Source organism: Mauremys mutica, chromosome 13 (genome assembly GCF_020497125.1).
Source record: "Mauremys mutica isolate MM-2020 ecotype Southern chromosome 13, ASM2049712v1, whole genome shotgun sequence".
Taxonomy (NCBI): Eukaryota; Metazoa; Chordata; order Testudines; family Geoemydidae; genus Mauremys; species Mauremys mutica.
In genome coordinates, this window is record NC_059084.1 from 38,909,185 (window position 1) to 38,925,536 (window position 16,352).

At 43.2% G+C, this 16,352-nt stretch overlaps 2 protein-coding genes across 2 annotated transcripts; both read right to left on the reverse strand.

Moving 5' to 3' along the window:
- Window positions 1–2,451: 2,451 nt before the first annotated feature.
- Window positions 2,452–3,393, reverse strand: LOC123348384 (olfactory receptor 13G1-like). Its single transcript, XM_044985902.1, has one exon. It carries the CDS (start codon window positions 3,388–3,390, stop codon window positions 2,452–2,454), a length of 939 nt encoding a protein of 312 aa, XP_044841837.1. The 5' UTR covers window positions 3,391–3,393.
- Window positions 3,394–15,041: 11,648 nt separating this feature from the next.
- Window positions 15,042–15,983, reverse strand: LOC123348386 (olfactory receptor 13A1-like). Its single transcript, XM_044985906.1, has one exon. It carries the CDS (start codon window positions 15,978–15,980, stop codon window positions 15,042–15,044), a length of 939 nt encoding a protein of 312 aa, XP_044841841.1. The 5' UTR covers window positions 15,981–15,983.
- Window positions 15,984–16,352: the final 369 nt, after the last annotated feature.

Genomic DNA, 16,352 nt, shown 5'->3' on the forward strand with positions numbered 1-16,352 from the left:
AAACAAAGAATGGAACAAAAGAATAATAAAGGCACCTCAATTTTTCCTTATTTATGTAGGACAGTCTTATAATATGGATCCAGATATCTTCCAATCACACAAGCTGAAAATTGTTCCGCTTTACTGCAGTTCTGTAACCATGCGGGAATCAGTCCTGTCTGTGTTCTGTGCACATCCAAAATTCTTACTGAATTCAGAAGTGGTGCCTTGCTTTTGTGACCATCCTACCTGATATTTTCAGCCCTTGTAAGCAAAGCAAGTTTACATTTAGTAATTGGGTGGGAAGCCTCTCAGAAAAAGTTAGGTGCTGTAGGAGGTGTTGCTTATTCACTAGGTAATGTGAGACCTTCCTGTTACAACAGTAAACCAGTGCCTCATAGACAGCACTTTGCTCCTCGAGTCTAGAATGGGGTCCTTTGCTTTTATACACAGCCCATTTGTCATAAACAGATAGTTAAGGGTTAAGGTCTCTTTTACTTGTAAAGGGTTAACAAGCTCAGTAAACCTGATGGACACCTGACCAGAGGACCAATCAAGGGACAATATAATTTCAAATCTCTGTGGAGGGAAGTCTTTGTTTGTGTTCTTTGTTTTGGGGGCTGTTCTCTCTTTTTGGATCTTAGAGGAGCCAGACGTATATCCAGGCTCTCCAAGCTTCCTGAAATATTCTCTTCTATTCAGTATAGTGAGTATTAGAAAGGCGGATTAGTCTTTTTTGATTGATTTCTGTATTTGCAAATGTGTGTTTTGCTGGAACCATATTTTATTTTTTGTTTGCTGTAACTTTTACTTAAGCTGGGGGGGGGGGAGTCCCTTTTGTTTTTATAATCTTTACCCTGTAAACTTCCATCCTGATTTTACAGAGATAGTTTTTTACTTTTTCTTTCTTTAAGTAAAAGCTTTTCTTTTTAAGAACCTGTTTGATTTTTCCCTTGTTTGAAACCTCAGGGGATTAGTTTGACTCACCAGGGACAGATGGGGGGAAAGAAAGGAGGGGGGAAGGTGAGTCCCTCTTTGTTTAGATTCAAGGAGTTGAATCAAGGTAATCTCTCCCAACGACTAAGGGAGGGAGAAAGGTGGGGGAATGGTTTATTTCCCTTTGTGCTAAGATCCAAGGAGTTTGGATCTGTGTTCCCCAGGGGAAGGTTTGGAGGGACAGGGAGTGTGCCAAAACACTATAATTTTTGGCTGGTGGCAGCAAGTACCAGATCTAAGCTAGGATTTAAGTTTAGAAGGATCCATGCAGGTCCCCCATCTTTTGGACACTAAAGTTCAAAGTGGGGAATAAACGTATGACACCATTAAAGACAATGAAAAGACTCCCACTCACTTCAACAGGCTTTGGATAGAACTGATTATACTCAGGGTAACTCCACTGTCTTCACAGGGTCCTGGTCTCAGAGCAGAGGGGGGCATGTGAGCTTGTTGCAGAGCTGCTGCTCAGGGATGGGAACCTCCTGGCACCCCAGCTTCCAAAATCATTAAGGCTGCACTTTCTGCACGACTAGGTGCTGGCTGAGGCGGGCATGTGAATTGGTGGCCTCTGTTGCAGGTGATGGGAATCTCAGGTACTTAAAGCCATGGCCTAGAGGAGGGAAATGCCTAACTCCAGAGTCTGCAGCTGCCTAGGGCCAGGGCTGAGGATTTAGAGTCCCTAGTGCTGCCGTTGCAAGGTTCAAGCATGCTCAGCCCTGGCATTGCCACCCCTCCTGCGACTAGTAGCTGTAGCTGTCTAAGGCTGGGCTCTGGCAATTGGCCCCATGGCTATAGCCAGAGAAGCTACAAGTGGCTCTGTGACTACTGGGGGCCATTAAGCTAGAGCAGCTAAAGACACTGGAGTTAACCTCAAGGAACCGAGGTCACCAGTAGGAAAGGAATGTCAAGAGGAGCAGGGAAAGAGGGAGCAGGTCAGGCTTGCAGAGGGAGCTTCCAGCTGGTTGGGGAGCATGTCCAAAGTAGAAAGGAAACAAGTATGTTTGGTGCCACGGCCCACAAAAGGTTAATCCGGCCCTGGTGAAGACCGATGCAAAGAATTCATTTAGCTTCTGTAACAGCTTCATCTTCCCAAAATGGACACAGTATTCCAGTAGCGGTCTCAAAAATGCTATGTATAGAGTCAAGTTTACTTTCCTACATGATATTCCATTTTTTATGCATCCAAGGATCACGTTAGCCCTTTTTGCCAAAGCATCACACAAACCTCATGTTGAGTCAATTGCATGTGTTAATCCCTAATATTTTGTCTGAGTCGCTACTTTCAAAGAAAGCATCTCCCAACCTGCATTCTGTTCCCAGATGTATTACAGGTATATCCAAATTATTATCAACAGTAACAAACATGTTTTATTATATCTGAAAAGTAAGTACAATTGCAAGAGCTTTTAAGAACAAATCTTTTTCAGTACATAAATACTATACTGATAAGTACAATAGATAGATAGATGGATAATGTTATTCTCTTTGATATAGCCCAAGTCTTCTTATCAGTTTCCTGAGGCCTTCTTTGACCTCTTTGTTTCTCAGGGAGTATATGAGAGGATTTAGCGCTGGAGTTATAACGGAATATAGGACAGTGATCACTTTGTCTCTGTCTGGAGAGTAGGCTGAGGAGGGGTGTATGTAGGTGTAAATGGCTGTGGAGTAGTACAAGATGACAACTATGAGGTGGGAGGAGCAGGTGGAGAAGGCTTTCTTCTTGCCTTCTATGGAGCGAATCTTCAAGATAGTTCTCAGAATGAAGTAATAGGACGTTAAAGTTACCACACAGCTGCCCATCCCAAAGACTATGTCAGCCAGAAAAGCCAGGGTTTCATTGAGGCTGATGTCTGAGCAGGAGAGTTTTAGCACTGTTGGCAATTCACAAAAGAAATGATTGATGATATTCGAGTCGCAGAAAGAAAGCTGGAGCACAAATCTAGTGTTGACTGCAGAATTGATCAGTCCTGCTATCCATACGCCAGCAATTAACTCAACACAAACCTCCTTCCTCATGATGATGGTGTAATGCAAAGGATGGCAGACAGCAACGTAACGGTCAAAAGCCATGGCAGCAAGGACCAGAGCTTCACTTCCCAGAGTCCAAGTGAAGAGATATATCTGTGTAATGCAGCCTAAGAAGGCAATGGTCTTCTTGTGCTCCAGAAGGTTGTGTAGCATTTTGGGAATGGACACTGAGATGGATAAAAGGTTTATCAAGGACAAGTTGATAAGCAAGAAATACATGGGGGTGTGGAGTCTGGTGCTGGTAGTAATAGTGATGACGATGAGGAGGTTTCCAGTGAGGGCTGCCATGTAGATGAAGGTGAATAACACAATGAGGAACATCTGGTATTCAGGGAGGCTGGAGAGACCCTCCAAGATGAACTCTGTGACAGAGGATTGGTTCTTCATTTCCAAATCTCCTCTACTCCTCACCTATTGACATAAATCAGCTCACTGGACCAGACACTCAGCTGATGTAAATTAGTGTCATTCTAAAGAAGACCAGAAGCCAAAGGAAAGAGACTGATTTGCACCCGCTGTGGATCTGGTCCATTGACTCCAATGAAGCTTTGTCAGTTTATACCATTAGGGCTTCTGGCTAATTGATTTCAATACTGTACACCAATTCATAGCAGCTGGACAGCTGGCCTATTGACTTTGAAGGACTTAGTATAAATCTTCTAGTGAAATTAATGTGAAATTAGCCTAGGGGATTTAAGAACAAGGCACATTACACCATACATTTTAAAAGTACCCTCATCACAATGAAGTGACTAGAGCGAGTTTCAAGCAGCACTTTGTGGAACAAAGGCCAGAAGAAACCAGTGAGATCACTTAATCCGATCTCTTGTGTAACACAGGCCACAGAACTCCCCCAAAATAATTTGTAGAGCAAAGCTTTTAGGGAACAGAAAATCTTGATTTAAAATTGGCCAGTTAAGGTGAATCCACTCCAACCTTGGGAAATCGTCTCTGTGGTTATTACCCTCGTTGCTAAAAAAATTACTCCTTTTTTCCATTTTAAATCAGTCATCTCCATCCACTTCAGTGTGGAGTAATTCATCATTTACACAAGGGCGAGTTTGAAGAAAATCAGACTCCATGTCATTGCGAATGATGAACAGCAATATTTTGTCTAGATAGGTCAATTATTAGAGCTAGTGTTACAAGCTAGGATTTTTGAGGGAGTCTAAGCAGTTAGGCACCAACCCCCTTTGACAGGAAATCCTAATCTATACAAATTGACTCCACCTGTTAGCTGAGTCTTTCTACTCCTCTGATCAATCTATCTGTCTATCCATCTATCTAGAATATATATAGTATTCCTTTTTTAAAAAAAGAAATCTGAATAAATAGCATGATTTAGTCTATATATGTAAAGTTGAGTTAATAATTTAACAAAAATCTTTAAAAATAATTAAGTCCCACATTATATAAATAACATGTCCAAACATGCAAAAGCAAACCAGTATAAGTAATTATAAAGTCTTTCGATATAACAGCAACATAGATATTACATGATAACCATGCAGAGAGAGAGAGAGATAGAAAAAGTTCAAATTCTGTTGTAATTAGAAGTAAGAAAGAAAGAAAGAAACCTCTCCTCCAGTTCACGTATAACTGCTCCTTGAATTAGATAATTCAGTCTCCTTAGCTCTACTAGTTTCTCAAGCCGTTTGAAATCACCACAGCTGGGAAGAGCGTTCTTGTTCTTCTATTAGGCTGATGGCTGGAAATACATATTTGTCTTTACTGCTGTCACAACCCTTTCATAGATTCAAAGATTCCAAGGCCAGAGGAACCATTACAATCATCTAATCTGACTTCCCGCATAACACAGGCCAGAGAACATCTCCAAAATTACCATGGTCACTCCATGAGTTTCATCAATGAATTATCAGCATCACAATGCTTCTTAAATTGCCTCTTAGTGCTACTGGGGAACAACAACTTATATCTCCTTTCGAAGTTAATTATCTAAAGGAGGCACTGATCAAGTATTTTAATTGCTTATGTTACCTTTGGTGTCATGAACAAAATACCAAAGTCTTTGGAGAGATACTGCTCTAATGATAGATAGATAGATTAGATTAGATAGATATGGGGGTATATGGGGATAGTAATATGTAGTAAGACCTCCAGGGCCTTACCCAGTTGTTACTCCTGGTCCTCCCACTACAGAAGGGATGTGGACAAATTAGAGAGAGTTCAGCAGAGGACAAAGAAAATGATTAGGGGGCTGTGACACATGACTTATGAGGAGAGGCTGAGGGAACTGGGGTTATTTAGTCTGCTGAAGAGAAGAGTGAGGGGGGATTTGAATGGGGGTTCCAAAGAGGATGGAGCTAGGCTGCTCTCAATGGTGGCACATGACAGAACAAGCAATGGTCTCAGGTTGCAGTGCGGGAGGTCTAGGTTGGATATTAGGAAACACTGTTTAACTAGGAGGGTGGTGAAGCACTGGAATGAGTTACCTAGGGAGGTGGTGGAATCTCCATCCTTAGATGTTTTTAAGGCCCAGCTTGACAAAGCCCTGGCTGGGATGATTTAGTTGGTGTTGGTCCTGCTTTGAGCAGGGGGTTGGACTAGATGACCTCCTGAGGTCTCTTCTAACCCTAATATTCTAATATTCTAATAGATCAGTGGTGGGCAACCTGCCGCCCATGGGCCACATGCGGCCCGTTGGGGTAATCTGCTGGCGGGCCAGCAGACAGTTTGTTTATATTTGCATGGCCTCCCACAGGTCCCAGTGGCTGGGGTTTTCCATTCCCGGCCAATGGGAGCTGCAGAAAGCAGCACAATCTTCCAGATTGGCAGCCAGTCTGGACTGGAAGACATCAAGACATGTATAATCCACCACTTTCCTGGCTAGTTTGTCTAAATGGTTAATTGCCATCCCTGTGATCAGTGCCTGAGGAAGTCATAGAAGCTGTTCTGATTTACTTAAAGATATGGATCTGCCACTGTGCCTGGAAGCTCATAGCAGTCATCTGAAGGGATCCCAGTGTGGTGCCAGTTCAGGGTAAGGCAGCTGCAATCCCATATGGGAACCCTGTGCATGAGACAATGCGCCAATAGCTCACTGGGTTAGGATGGAGAAATAGGGCGACCCCAATGGTCCCATTTGATATTCCAGCCATCACCTGCTTTAAAACTCCTGACTCTGTGAATATTCCGAGAAGGCAGCCTGGGAACTCAAGCTTGGAGCTGGGAATGGAGTTATAAAAGGCAGAGTTCTAAAAGGGGCCTCTAAATTTGGATGACTCCCATTTGGGCTGCCCAACTTGAGAAACGTCAAAAGTCAATTTCCAACATCTCCCACTGGCTTGAATACTAAAAGATCAGTAATATGTAGTGAGACCACCAAGGCCTTACCCAGTTGTTACTCCTGGACTTCTCCAACTGAGGTTGGTGGGAAAACTCTGAGAACCTTCCTCAGGTCTCATGCAACCCTTCATCAGCGTCCACTTGGTCAACCTTTGTGGAGAGGCTTCACGTTGATGATTTTTTATCCAAGTTAAAGCACTTGTGCAACCCAAAATAATAATTATAGGTATCTTTGTGGTTTCCATTCTAATCAATGTGTGGTTACATTATAAGTATGCAGTCAACTTCTGTGGAGAAAATCATAGAAGTGTAAGACTGGAAGGGGCCTTGAAAGATAATGGAGTCTAGTCCTCTGCCTTCATTAGCAGGACCAAGTACTATCCCTGACAGTTTTTTGTTTTTCCCCAGATCCCTAAATGGCCCCCTGAGGGATTGAATTCACAAGCCTGAGTTCAGCAGGCCAATGCTCAAACCACTGAGCTATCTCTCCCCCTGTATTGCATATTAATCTAGCAGAGGCAAAATAAGAGGTAACAGCTGGAAGCTGATTCTGGATAAATTCCAGTTAGAAATGAGGCCTGAATTGTTAACAGTCAGGGTGATTGTCCATTGCAACAAACTACCAAGGCAAGTGATGGATTCTCCATCTCTTGATGTCTTCAAATCAAGGACTGGTCTTCACTACCAGGAGATTGACGCTGCTGCAATCAGTGAAGCAGGGATCAATTTAGCAGGTCTAGTGAAGACCCACTAAATCAGTGGAGGCCAAACTACAGCCCAGGGGCTGGATACGGCCCATCAGGGCTTTCAGTCTGGCCTGCAGGATCGCCAGCCCTGTGGTGCAGTGGGGCTAAGTCACGTTCTTGCCTGTTCTGGCTCCGCACTGCTCCTGGAAGCAGACAGCACCACGTCCCTGCCATCCTTGGGGGAGGGCTCCATGCACTGCCCTTGCCTACAGGCACCGTCCCCGACAGCTCCCATTGGCCGAGAATGGGGAACCTCAGCCAATGGGAGCTTCGGGTGTGGTACCTGCAGGCAAGGGCAGCGTGTGGTGGAGCCACCTGCCCCACACCCAGGAGCCACTGCCAGACGTGCTGGACACTTCCAGGAGTGATGCAGGGCCAGGGCAGGCAGGGAGCCTCCCTTAGCCCCACTGTGTGCCGAAGCCACTCAAGGTAAGTGGTGCCAGGCCAGAGCCCATACCCCGAACCACTCCTGCACCCCAAACTCCTGTCTTGAGCCCCTTAACCCCCTGCCTTGAGCCCCTGCTGCACCTTTACTGCACCACAACCCCTTGCCCTGAGACCCTTCCTGCACACTGCACCCCATCCCACATCCCACACACTCCCACACCCCAAGCCCCTGCTCCAGCCCTACATTCATGTCCCTGCATACGATTTCCCCACCCAGATGTGGCCCTTGGACCAAAAAGTTTTCCCATCCCTGAGCTAAATGGATGGCAAAGTGCTCTTCCGTCGACCCCAGGACTCTCCAAGAAGAGTAAGGGAAGTCACCTGGAGACCATCTCTTGTCGATACTACACAATGAAGACCCCAGAGTAAGTCAACTCGAGCTATGTTATTCACATATTTGATTTACCCCATAGTGAAGACAAACCCCAAGACTAATGCCTTTCTGAAGGATATGTTTTAGCCAATCACAGGCTATGCCTTAGTGAAAGAAATGTTACTGGGCCTGCCTGGATGAAATTTAAAGGACCATGATAAACAGGAAGTCAAAGTCGATATTCAGATGGTCCCTTCTGGCCTTAAACTCTATGAATCTATGAAAACTTTAAAAGTATCATGTTTTGTATGCAGTTTTAGGGATGAGGTCTGTAACAGGTTGTTCAGATTGTGGCCCAGTGGACAGCGTATTAGACTGTGGTTCAGAGCCTCTGGCTTTCTTTCTGAGATCTGCCACTGGCCTACTGGTCACCTCAGATAAGTTGTTTCACTTCTCTGTGCCTCAGTTTCCTGATCTGTAAAATGGGGTTAGCTGCTTTGTCAAGTGCTTTGAGATCTCCTGATGCAAAGTCTATACCAGAGGCAGTCTGTCATAAACAGACAGTTAAGGGTCTCTTTTACCTGTAAAGAGTTAAGAACTTCACATAACCTAGCTGACACATTACCAGAGGAACCAATGGGGGAACAAGATGTTTTCGAAGAGGGACGACGGAAATCAATATTTTGTCTGTTCAGAAAAGTTTTGTGCTGGAGTGAAGGATCCAGGAATCAGCCATCTAACATTTCTTAAAAGTAGTAAGTGTTTAGAGAAGAAATTTATTAGATTATGTTTATTTTCTTCTGTGACTTTGTTTTGCATAAGAGGGAGAATCAAATTAGGTTTCTTTTATGTAACTTTAAGTTTTTGCCCAGAGGGAAATCCTCTGTTTTGAATCTGTTGTCTGTGAGAGTAGCTTGCATGCTAATCTCACAGAGGTATTCCTTTCACCGTTTTTCTTTAATTAAAAGTCTTCTTTTAAGACCCTGATTGATTTTTCCTTTTTTTTTAAATCCAAGGGTTTTTTGGATCTGGGCTCAGCAGGAATTGGTGGGTGGTGAATCAGTCTCAATCCTGCCAGGAAAAGGGGGATAAAGACTGGGGAAATATTTGAGAGGAAGACAGAGTTTCCAAATTACTCTCCCATAATCGTTTGTTTAAACTGTTTGGTGGTGGCAGCTACTAGATCTAAACTGGTAAATAAGCTTAGGGGTTATCTCATGCAGGTCCCCACATCTGTACCCTAAAGTTCAGAGTGGGGGTGACACCTTGACACAGGCATTACTATTAATGAGAAGACACACCTGGAACAGAGCATTCAGAAGCTGGAATCCATCATCTTTAAGGTTGGGAAAACATCACAAAGTGAGAAAAGTTGGGGACGGGGACTTTCCCATACTGTTACTTTTGCCAGTTGCAAAACAGTAACAAACTGTTGCAAGTGCTATTTTCTAAGTGAAAAAGTTAGCACTTAACAGTGTTGAAGTACGGAAAGTTACTTTATTTTAGTGCTGAGCAAAAATTGGAATTTACATTCCATGGAAAATTCCATTATTTTAAGATTGGTTTTCATGCAAAATTTGGATGAACATAAGAATGCTCATACTGGGTCAGCCCAATGGTCCATTTAGCTCAGTATCTCATCTTCTGAAAGTGGCCAATGCCAGGTGCTTTAGAGAGAATGAAGAGAATAGGTGATGGTCAAGTGATCCATCCCCTGTCATCCACTCCCAGCTTCAGGCAAACAGAGACTAGGGACACTCAGAGCATGGGGTTGCATCCTTACCCATCCTGGCTAGTAGCCTTTGATGGACTTATCCTCCATGAAATTATTTAGTTCTTTTTTGAATCCTGTTATTGGTTTGGCCTTCACAACATCCTTTGGCAAAGAGTTCCACATGTTGACTGTGTGTTGTGTGAAGGAGTACTTTATTTTGTTTGCTTTAAACCTGCTGCCTATTAATTTCATTGGGTGACCCTTAGTTCTTGTGTTATCTGAAGGAATAAGTAACACTTTAGTTTTCACTTTCTCCATACCAGATTTTATAGATCTCTATCATACCCCCCCAAGTCATCTTTTTTCCAAACTGAAAAGTTCCAGTCTTTTTCATCTCTCCTAATACGGAAGCTGTTCCATACCCCTAATAATTTTTGTTTGTCTTCATGAAAGTTTTCTTATTCCAAGATATATTCTTTTGAGATGTGGTGAGCAGATCTGCATGCAGTATTCAAGATAAGGGTATATCATAGATTTATATAAAAGCATTTCCATATTTTCTGTCTCGTTATCTATCCCTTTCCTAATGATTCAGAACATTCTGTTCACTTTTTTGACTGGTGCTGCACTTTGAGCAGATGTTTTCAGATGAAAAATGAAATATTGAAATTTGATGCAGAAATAAAAGTTTCAGAAATTTTTATTTGGAAATTTCTTTCCCAAACCAAATGTTTCATTTGGGTTTGGTGAACCATGTTCATCATGGGACATTTTGTCTAGCCAAGGTGCCTGGGCCATAAGGGTATCTGGGGCGTGAAATACCTGAACTGCAACTCTCATGAGGCAAAAATGAAATGCTTCTATTCAGTTCAGCATACTGAAACATTTTGATTCAGGCCAGCCCAACTCAGAATAAATATTATGTTTCTGTTTCTAGATAGAAAATCAAAACCTTTAGGAAGTTTTATATGGATTTTTTTTTCTTCAGAAAATGCATTTTCTGTTTAAAAAAAGTGTTTCTACAGAAAATTCTTGAACAGCTCAAGTTACTTTAAAAAATGAAAGTTTTTCCCCTCACTTTATACTATTTTCCAACTCTTTCCACTTGGGAAACAAAGGCCTGGTCTAGACCTAAAACGTATGTTACTTTTCTCAGGTCGATAGTAATATATATAGATGAGATGCCAGGAACTATAGAAAACTGATAAGGGAAGCAAAGAGACACAAGGAGAAATCTATGCCGAGCAGAGTTAAGGCATCATAAACTAGTTTTTAAAGTATAATAGCAACAGAGAGAATTCTGACAATGGTATTGGTCCATTACTAGTTGGAGATAGTAGAATTATCAATAATAATGCAAAAAATGAAGATTTCAATAAATATTTCTGATCTGTATTTGAGGGGGGAAAACAGATGATGTATTGTCATCATATCATGATGATAATAATCTTGCCATTCCACTAGTATCTCAAGAGGATATTAAAGTTAGAACAGTTACTAAAGTGAATTTTAAAAGAGCTGACCTAGGAGCTTGCTGGACTGTTAATGCTGTTTTTCAATAAGTCTTGGAACATAGAGGAAGTTCCAGAAGACTGGAAGACAGCTAATGTTGTGTCAATATTTTAAAAGGGTAAACAGGATGACCCAATTAGTTATAGGCCTGTTGGTCTGACATCGAACATGGGCAAAATACTGTAACAGCTAATACGGGACTCGATTAGAAAAAAGGTTATTATAATTAATGCCAATCAACATGGGTTTATGGAAAATAGATCCTGTCAAAGTAACTAGATATCCCTTTTTTGATGAGCTCACAACTTTGTTGCTAAATGTAATAATGTTGATGTAATAGACTTCTGTAAGGCATTTTCCTTGATACTACATGATATTTTTATGAAAAAATTAGAAAGATATTAAATGAACATACCAGACATTAAATGGATTAAAAGATGGCTAACTGATATGTCTCAAAATATAATTGTAAACAGAGAAGACTCATCAAATGGCCATAGTGCCGGGCCCAAGGTCAGAAGAGGGCCCGTAACACTCGCTTCCTCCACTCTGCGGAAATGGAGCCTCAGAGCAGCCCAGATCCAGCATAGGAGCTGAGATCCCACGGGGCCTTGGGAGATGTAGTTCCTTGGCCAGCTCCCTGCCTAGAGAGCCTGCCCTGGAGCAGGGAAGGAACCACATTTCCCAGCATTCCCTGGGTCGCTATCAACAGGACATGAAAGGGGGAAGCTGAGAGACTCCATGCGCTGCAGCTTCTGTGCATGGGGAGCTGGCTGCTAGAAGGGGGTGGCAGTGTGAATGGGAAACAAGTGTTCCCAAGGAGCAGAAGGCTTTGACCCAGATAGCACCCTCATAAGCATTCCCCAGACTAGGGATGCTGGTATGACTTTGCCTGGCAGCCCCCAAAGAAGTGTTGGGGTTATCTTTATCCCAGATTTTTCAGGTTCGTTGTCTGACCTCAAGAGAGACAGGCAAACCAGCTAAATCCAAAACCAAGTCCTTTATTGCAGCGTGCACACAGACAATAAAGAATAAGCCCATTCTCCACAGAGAACCAGAACCAGCCCCCCTTTTCTCTTCTATACAGCACAAATTTATATAAGCAAGTTTACATCACAGTTAAAACACTTAATTGCCTGTGGTTAATTTCAGCACCTGGTGAAGCATTTGATTACAAAATTCATGGCCTTGAGCAGTTCCTGGCGTATAAGGAGCTTCCTTATCAGTACTGAGAACTTTTTTATCGGCAATTCCCAAGCTTGAGTGCAAGGGGTGGTTTATTCACCCAGCTCCTGCTTGCTGATCTAATTCACCAACCTTCTGAGCCCCCCTCGTTCATGCATCAAGTGTGTGATCACCTTCAGGCCCACTCTAAAGCATCCTATCTATCAGAAGGAACTGGGTGGACTAAATGGACAGTGCACCTCTCTATCTGAAGCCTAGCAAGGGGGGTATGTGGATCCTACTTGAAGTTAAAATGAAAAGTAAGGGAGGGGAGGCTTTACTAGAGGACCTGGGCAGCTTCAGATACAGTACAGGAGGATTTCCACTTCTGAGCCATGAAAATAGAAATTGACTTTTTCCTTTCCAGATTTATCTAGTATTCAGAAAGGGAATCTAGCACCTGCCTTCCAGATTTGAACACCCTCAAAATTCAGGAGTGCTCAAGCTCAATTTGGGCAGCTGTTACTTCATTTCTCCCAAATCAAATATACTGATCCACTGTAATTTGCTGTAGAAAAAGCAGGAAAAAATTGAGCAACAAATGCTAGGGTCTTCCGAGTGCTAACTAGGACTGGAATTGCTATTTTCAATAGCCATTACCATTTTTTTAGTTTTGTTTGTTTAAAAGGAAGACAGTAATATTGCACTGGCAAATTCCCCATCGAAACAAAGAATGGAACAAAAGAATAATAAAAGGAACTTCAATTTTTCCTTATTTATGTAGGACAGTCTTATAATATGGATCCAGATATCTTCCAATGACACAAGCTGAAAATTGTTCCACTTTACTGCAGTTCTGTAACCGTGCGGGAATCAGTGCTGTGTTCTGTGCACATCCAAAATTCTTACTGAATTCAGAAGTGCCTTTCTTTTGTGACCATCCTAACTGATATTTTCAGCCCTTGTAAGCAAAGCAAGCTTACATTTAGTGATTGGGTGAGAAGCCTCTCAGAAAAAGTTAGGTGCTGTAGGAGGTGTTGCTTATTCACTAGGTAATGTGAGACCTTCCTGTTACAACAGTAAACCAGTGCTGCATAGAATGCACTTTGCTCCTTGAGTCTAGAATGGGGTCATTTGCTTCTATACACAGCCCATTAAATACAATGAAAAGACTCCCACTCACTTCAACAGGCTTTGGATAGAACTGATTATACTCAGGGTAACTCCACCGTCTTCACAGGGTCCTGGTCTCACACCGGGGGCTGGGGGGAGGGGGCATGACAGCTTGTTGCAGAGCTGTTGCTCAGGGACGGGAACCTCCTGGCACCCCAGCCTCCAAAATCATTCAGGCTGCACTTTCTGCATGACTAGGTGCTGGCTGAGGGGGGCCTGGGAATTGGTGGCCTCTGCTGCAGGTGATGGGAATCTCAGGTACTTAAAGTCATGGCCTAGAGGAGGGAAGTGCCTAACTCCAGAGTCTGCAGCTGCCTAGGTCCAGCGCTGAGGATTTAGAGTCCCTGGTGCTGCAATTGCAAGGTTCAAGCATGCTCAGCCTTGGCATTGCCACCCGTCCTGCGGCTAGTAGCTGCAGCTGTCTAAGGCTGGTCTCTGGCAATTGGCCCCATGGCTATAGCCAGAGAAGCTACAAGTGGCTCTGTGACTACTGGGGGCCATTAAGCTAGAGCAGCTAAAGACACTGGAGTTAACCTCAAGGAACAGAGGTCACCAGGAGGAAAGGAATGTCAAGAGGAGCAGGGAAAGTGGAAGCAGGTCAGGCTTGCAGAGGGAGCTTCCAGCTGGTTGGGAGCATGTCCAAAGTAGAAAGGAAACAAGTATGGGGAGAGGTGGTGGTGATCAGGTAGCAGACTAGCATGTAGATGGGAGCAGAGGGAGAAAGGCTGGTGTCTTCAGATTCCCAAGGGCTAAATTATCACTTTGGGGAAATGGTGTTTGCAGGTGGCTTGCTCACATGGCAGGATGGGGGCTGAGGGAGGGATTTGTCAGAACTGATCAGGTTTCTGCTGGCTTTAGAACTTTGAGCTGAGACTAGGACCACATGCCGTGACTGGTGACATGGGGTGGTACTGGAGACACGGCTATAGAAGGTCTGTATGAGGAAGGAGATAAATCTGTGCGGAGTTTCCCTGATCACTATGAAAGTTCTACTCACTGTGGACACTGGTAAACCCACATGGGTGTACAGCTCAATAAGAAAAACTGGGGGCTGAGGGAGCTGTGTATGGCAATGCATATAGTCACGTAGAGGTGTGTGATCAAAATGAAAAATGTCTCTGAGATTCAGGACCGGAAATACTATGGCACCAATGGCACTGCCACTCCAGGCCCACACTCGGAGCCCACAGTGACTACGTAGGGGCCCACAAAAGGTGAATCCGGCCCTGGTGAAGACCGATGCAAAGAATTCATTTAGCTTCTGTAACAGCTTCATTTTCCCAAAATGGACACAGTATTCCAGTAGCGGTCTCAAAAATGCTATGTATAGAGTCAAGTTTATTTTCCTACATGATATTCCACTTTTTATACATCCAAGGATCACGTTAGCCCTTTTTGCCAAAGCATCACACAAACCTCATGTTGAGGCAATTGCATGTGTTAATCCCTAATTTTTTGTCTGAGTCGCTACTTTCAAAGAAAACATCTCCCAACCTGCATTATGTTCCCAGATGTATTACAGGTATATCCAACTTATTATCAACAGCAACAAATATGTTTTATTCTATCTGAAAAGTAAGTACAATTGCAAGAACTTTCAAGAACAAATCTTTTTCAGTGTATAAATACTATACTGATAAGTACAATAGATAGATAGATAATATTATTCTCTTTGATATAACCCAAGTCGTCTTATCAGTTTTCTGAGGGCTTCTTTGACCTCTTTGTTTCTCAGGGAGTATATGAGAGGATTTAGCGCTGGAGTTATAACGGAATATAGGACGGTGATCACTTTGTCTCTGTCTGGAGAGTAGGCCGAGGAAGGGTATATGTAGGTGTAAATGGCTGTGGAGTAGTAAAAGATGACAACTATGAGGTGGGAGGAGCAGGTGGAGAAGGCTTTCTTCTTGCCTTCTGTGGAGCGAATCTTCGAGATAGTTCTCAGAATGAAGTAATAGGACGTTAAAGTTACCACACAGCTCCCCATCCCAAAGACTATGTCAGCCAGAAAAGCCAGGGATTCATTGATGCTGATGTCTGAGCAGGAGAGTTTTAGCACTGTTGGCAATTCACAAAAGAAATGATTGATGATATTCGAGTCGCAGAAAGAAAGCTGGAGCACAAATCCAGTGTTGACTGCAGAATTGATCAGTCCTGCTATCCATACGCCAGCGATTAACTCAACACAAACCTCCTTCCTCATGATGATGGTGTAATGCAAAGGATGGCAGACAGCAACGTAACGGTCAAAAGCCATGGCAGCAAGGACCAGAACTTCACTTCCCAGAGTCCAAGTGAAGAGATATATCTGTGTAATGCAGCCTAAGAAGGCAATGGTCTTCTTGTGCTCCAGAAGCTTGTGTAGCATTTTGGGAATGGACACTGAGATGGATAAAAGGTTTATCAAGGACAAGTTGATAAGCAAGAAATACATGGGGGTGTGGAGTCTGGTGCTGGTAGTAATAGTGATGACGATGAGGAGGTTTCCAGTGAGGGCTGTCATGTAGATGAAGGTGAATAACACAATGAGGAACATCTGGTATTCAGGGAGGCTGGAGAGACCCTCCAAGATGAACTCTGTGACAGAGGATTGGTTCTTCATTTCCAAATCTCCTCTACTCCTCACCTATTGACATAAATCAGCTCACTGGACCAGACACTCAGCTGATGTAAATTAGTGTCATTCTAAAGAAGACCAGAAACCAAAGGAAAGTGACTGATTTGCACCAGCTGTGGATCTGGTCCATGGACTCCAATGAAGCTATGTCAGTTTATGCCATTAGGGCTTCTGGCTAATTGATTTCAATACTGTACACCTATTCATAACCGCTGGACAGCTGGCCCATTGACTCTGAGGGACCTAGTATAAATCTTCTAGTGAAATTAATGTGAAATTAGCCTAGGGGAGATAAGAATAAGGCACATTACACCACACATTTTAAAAGTATCCTCATCACAATGAAGGGACTAGTGC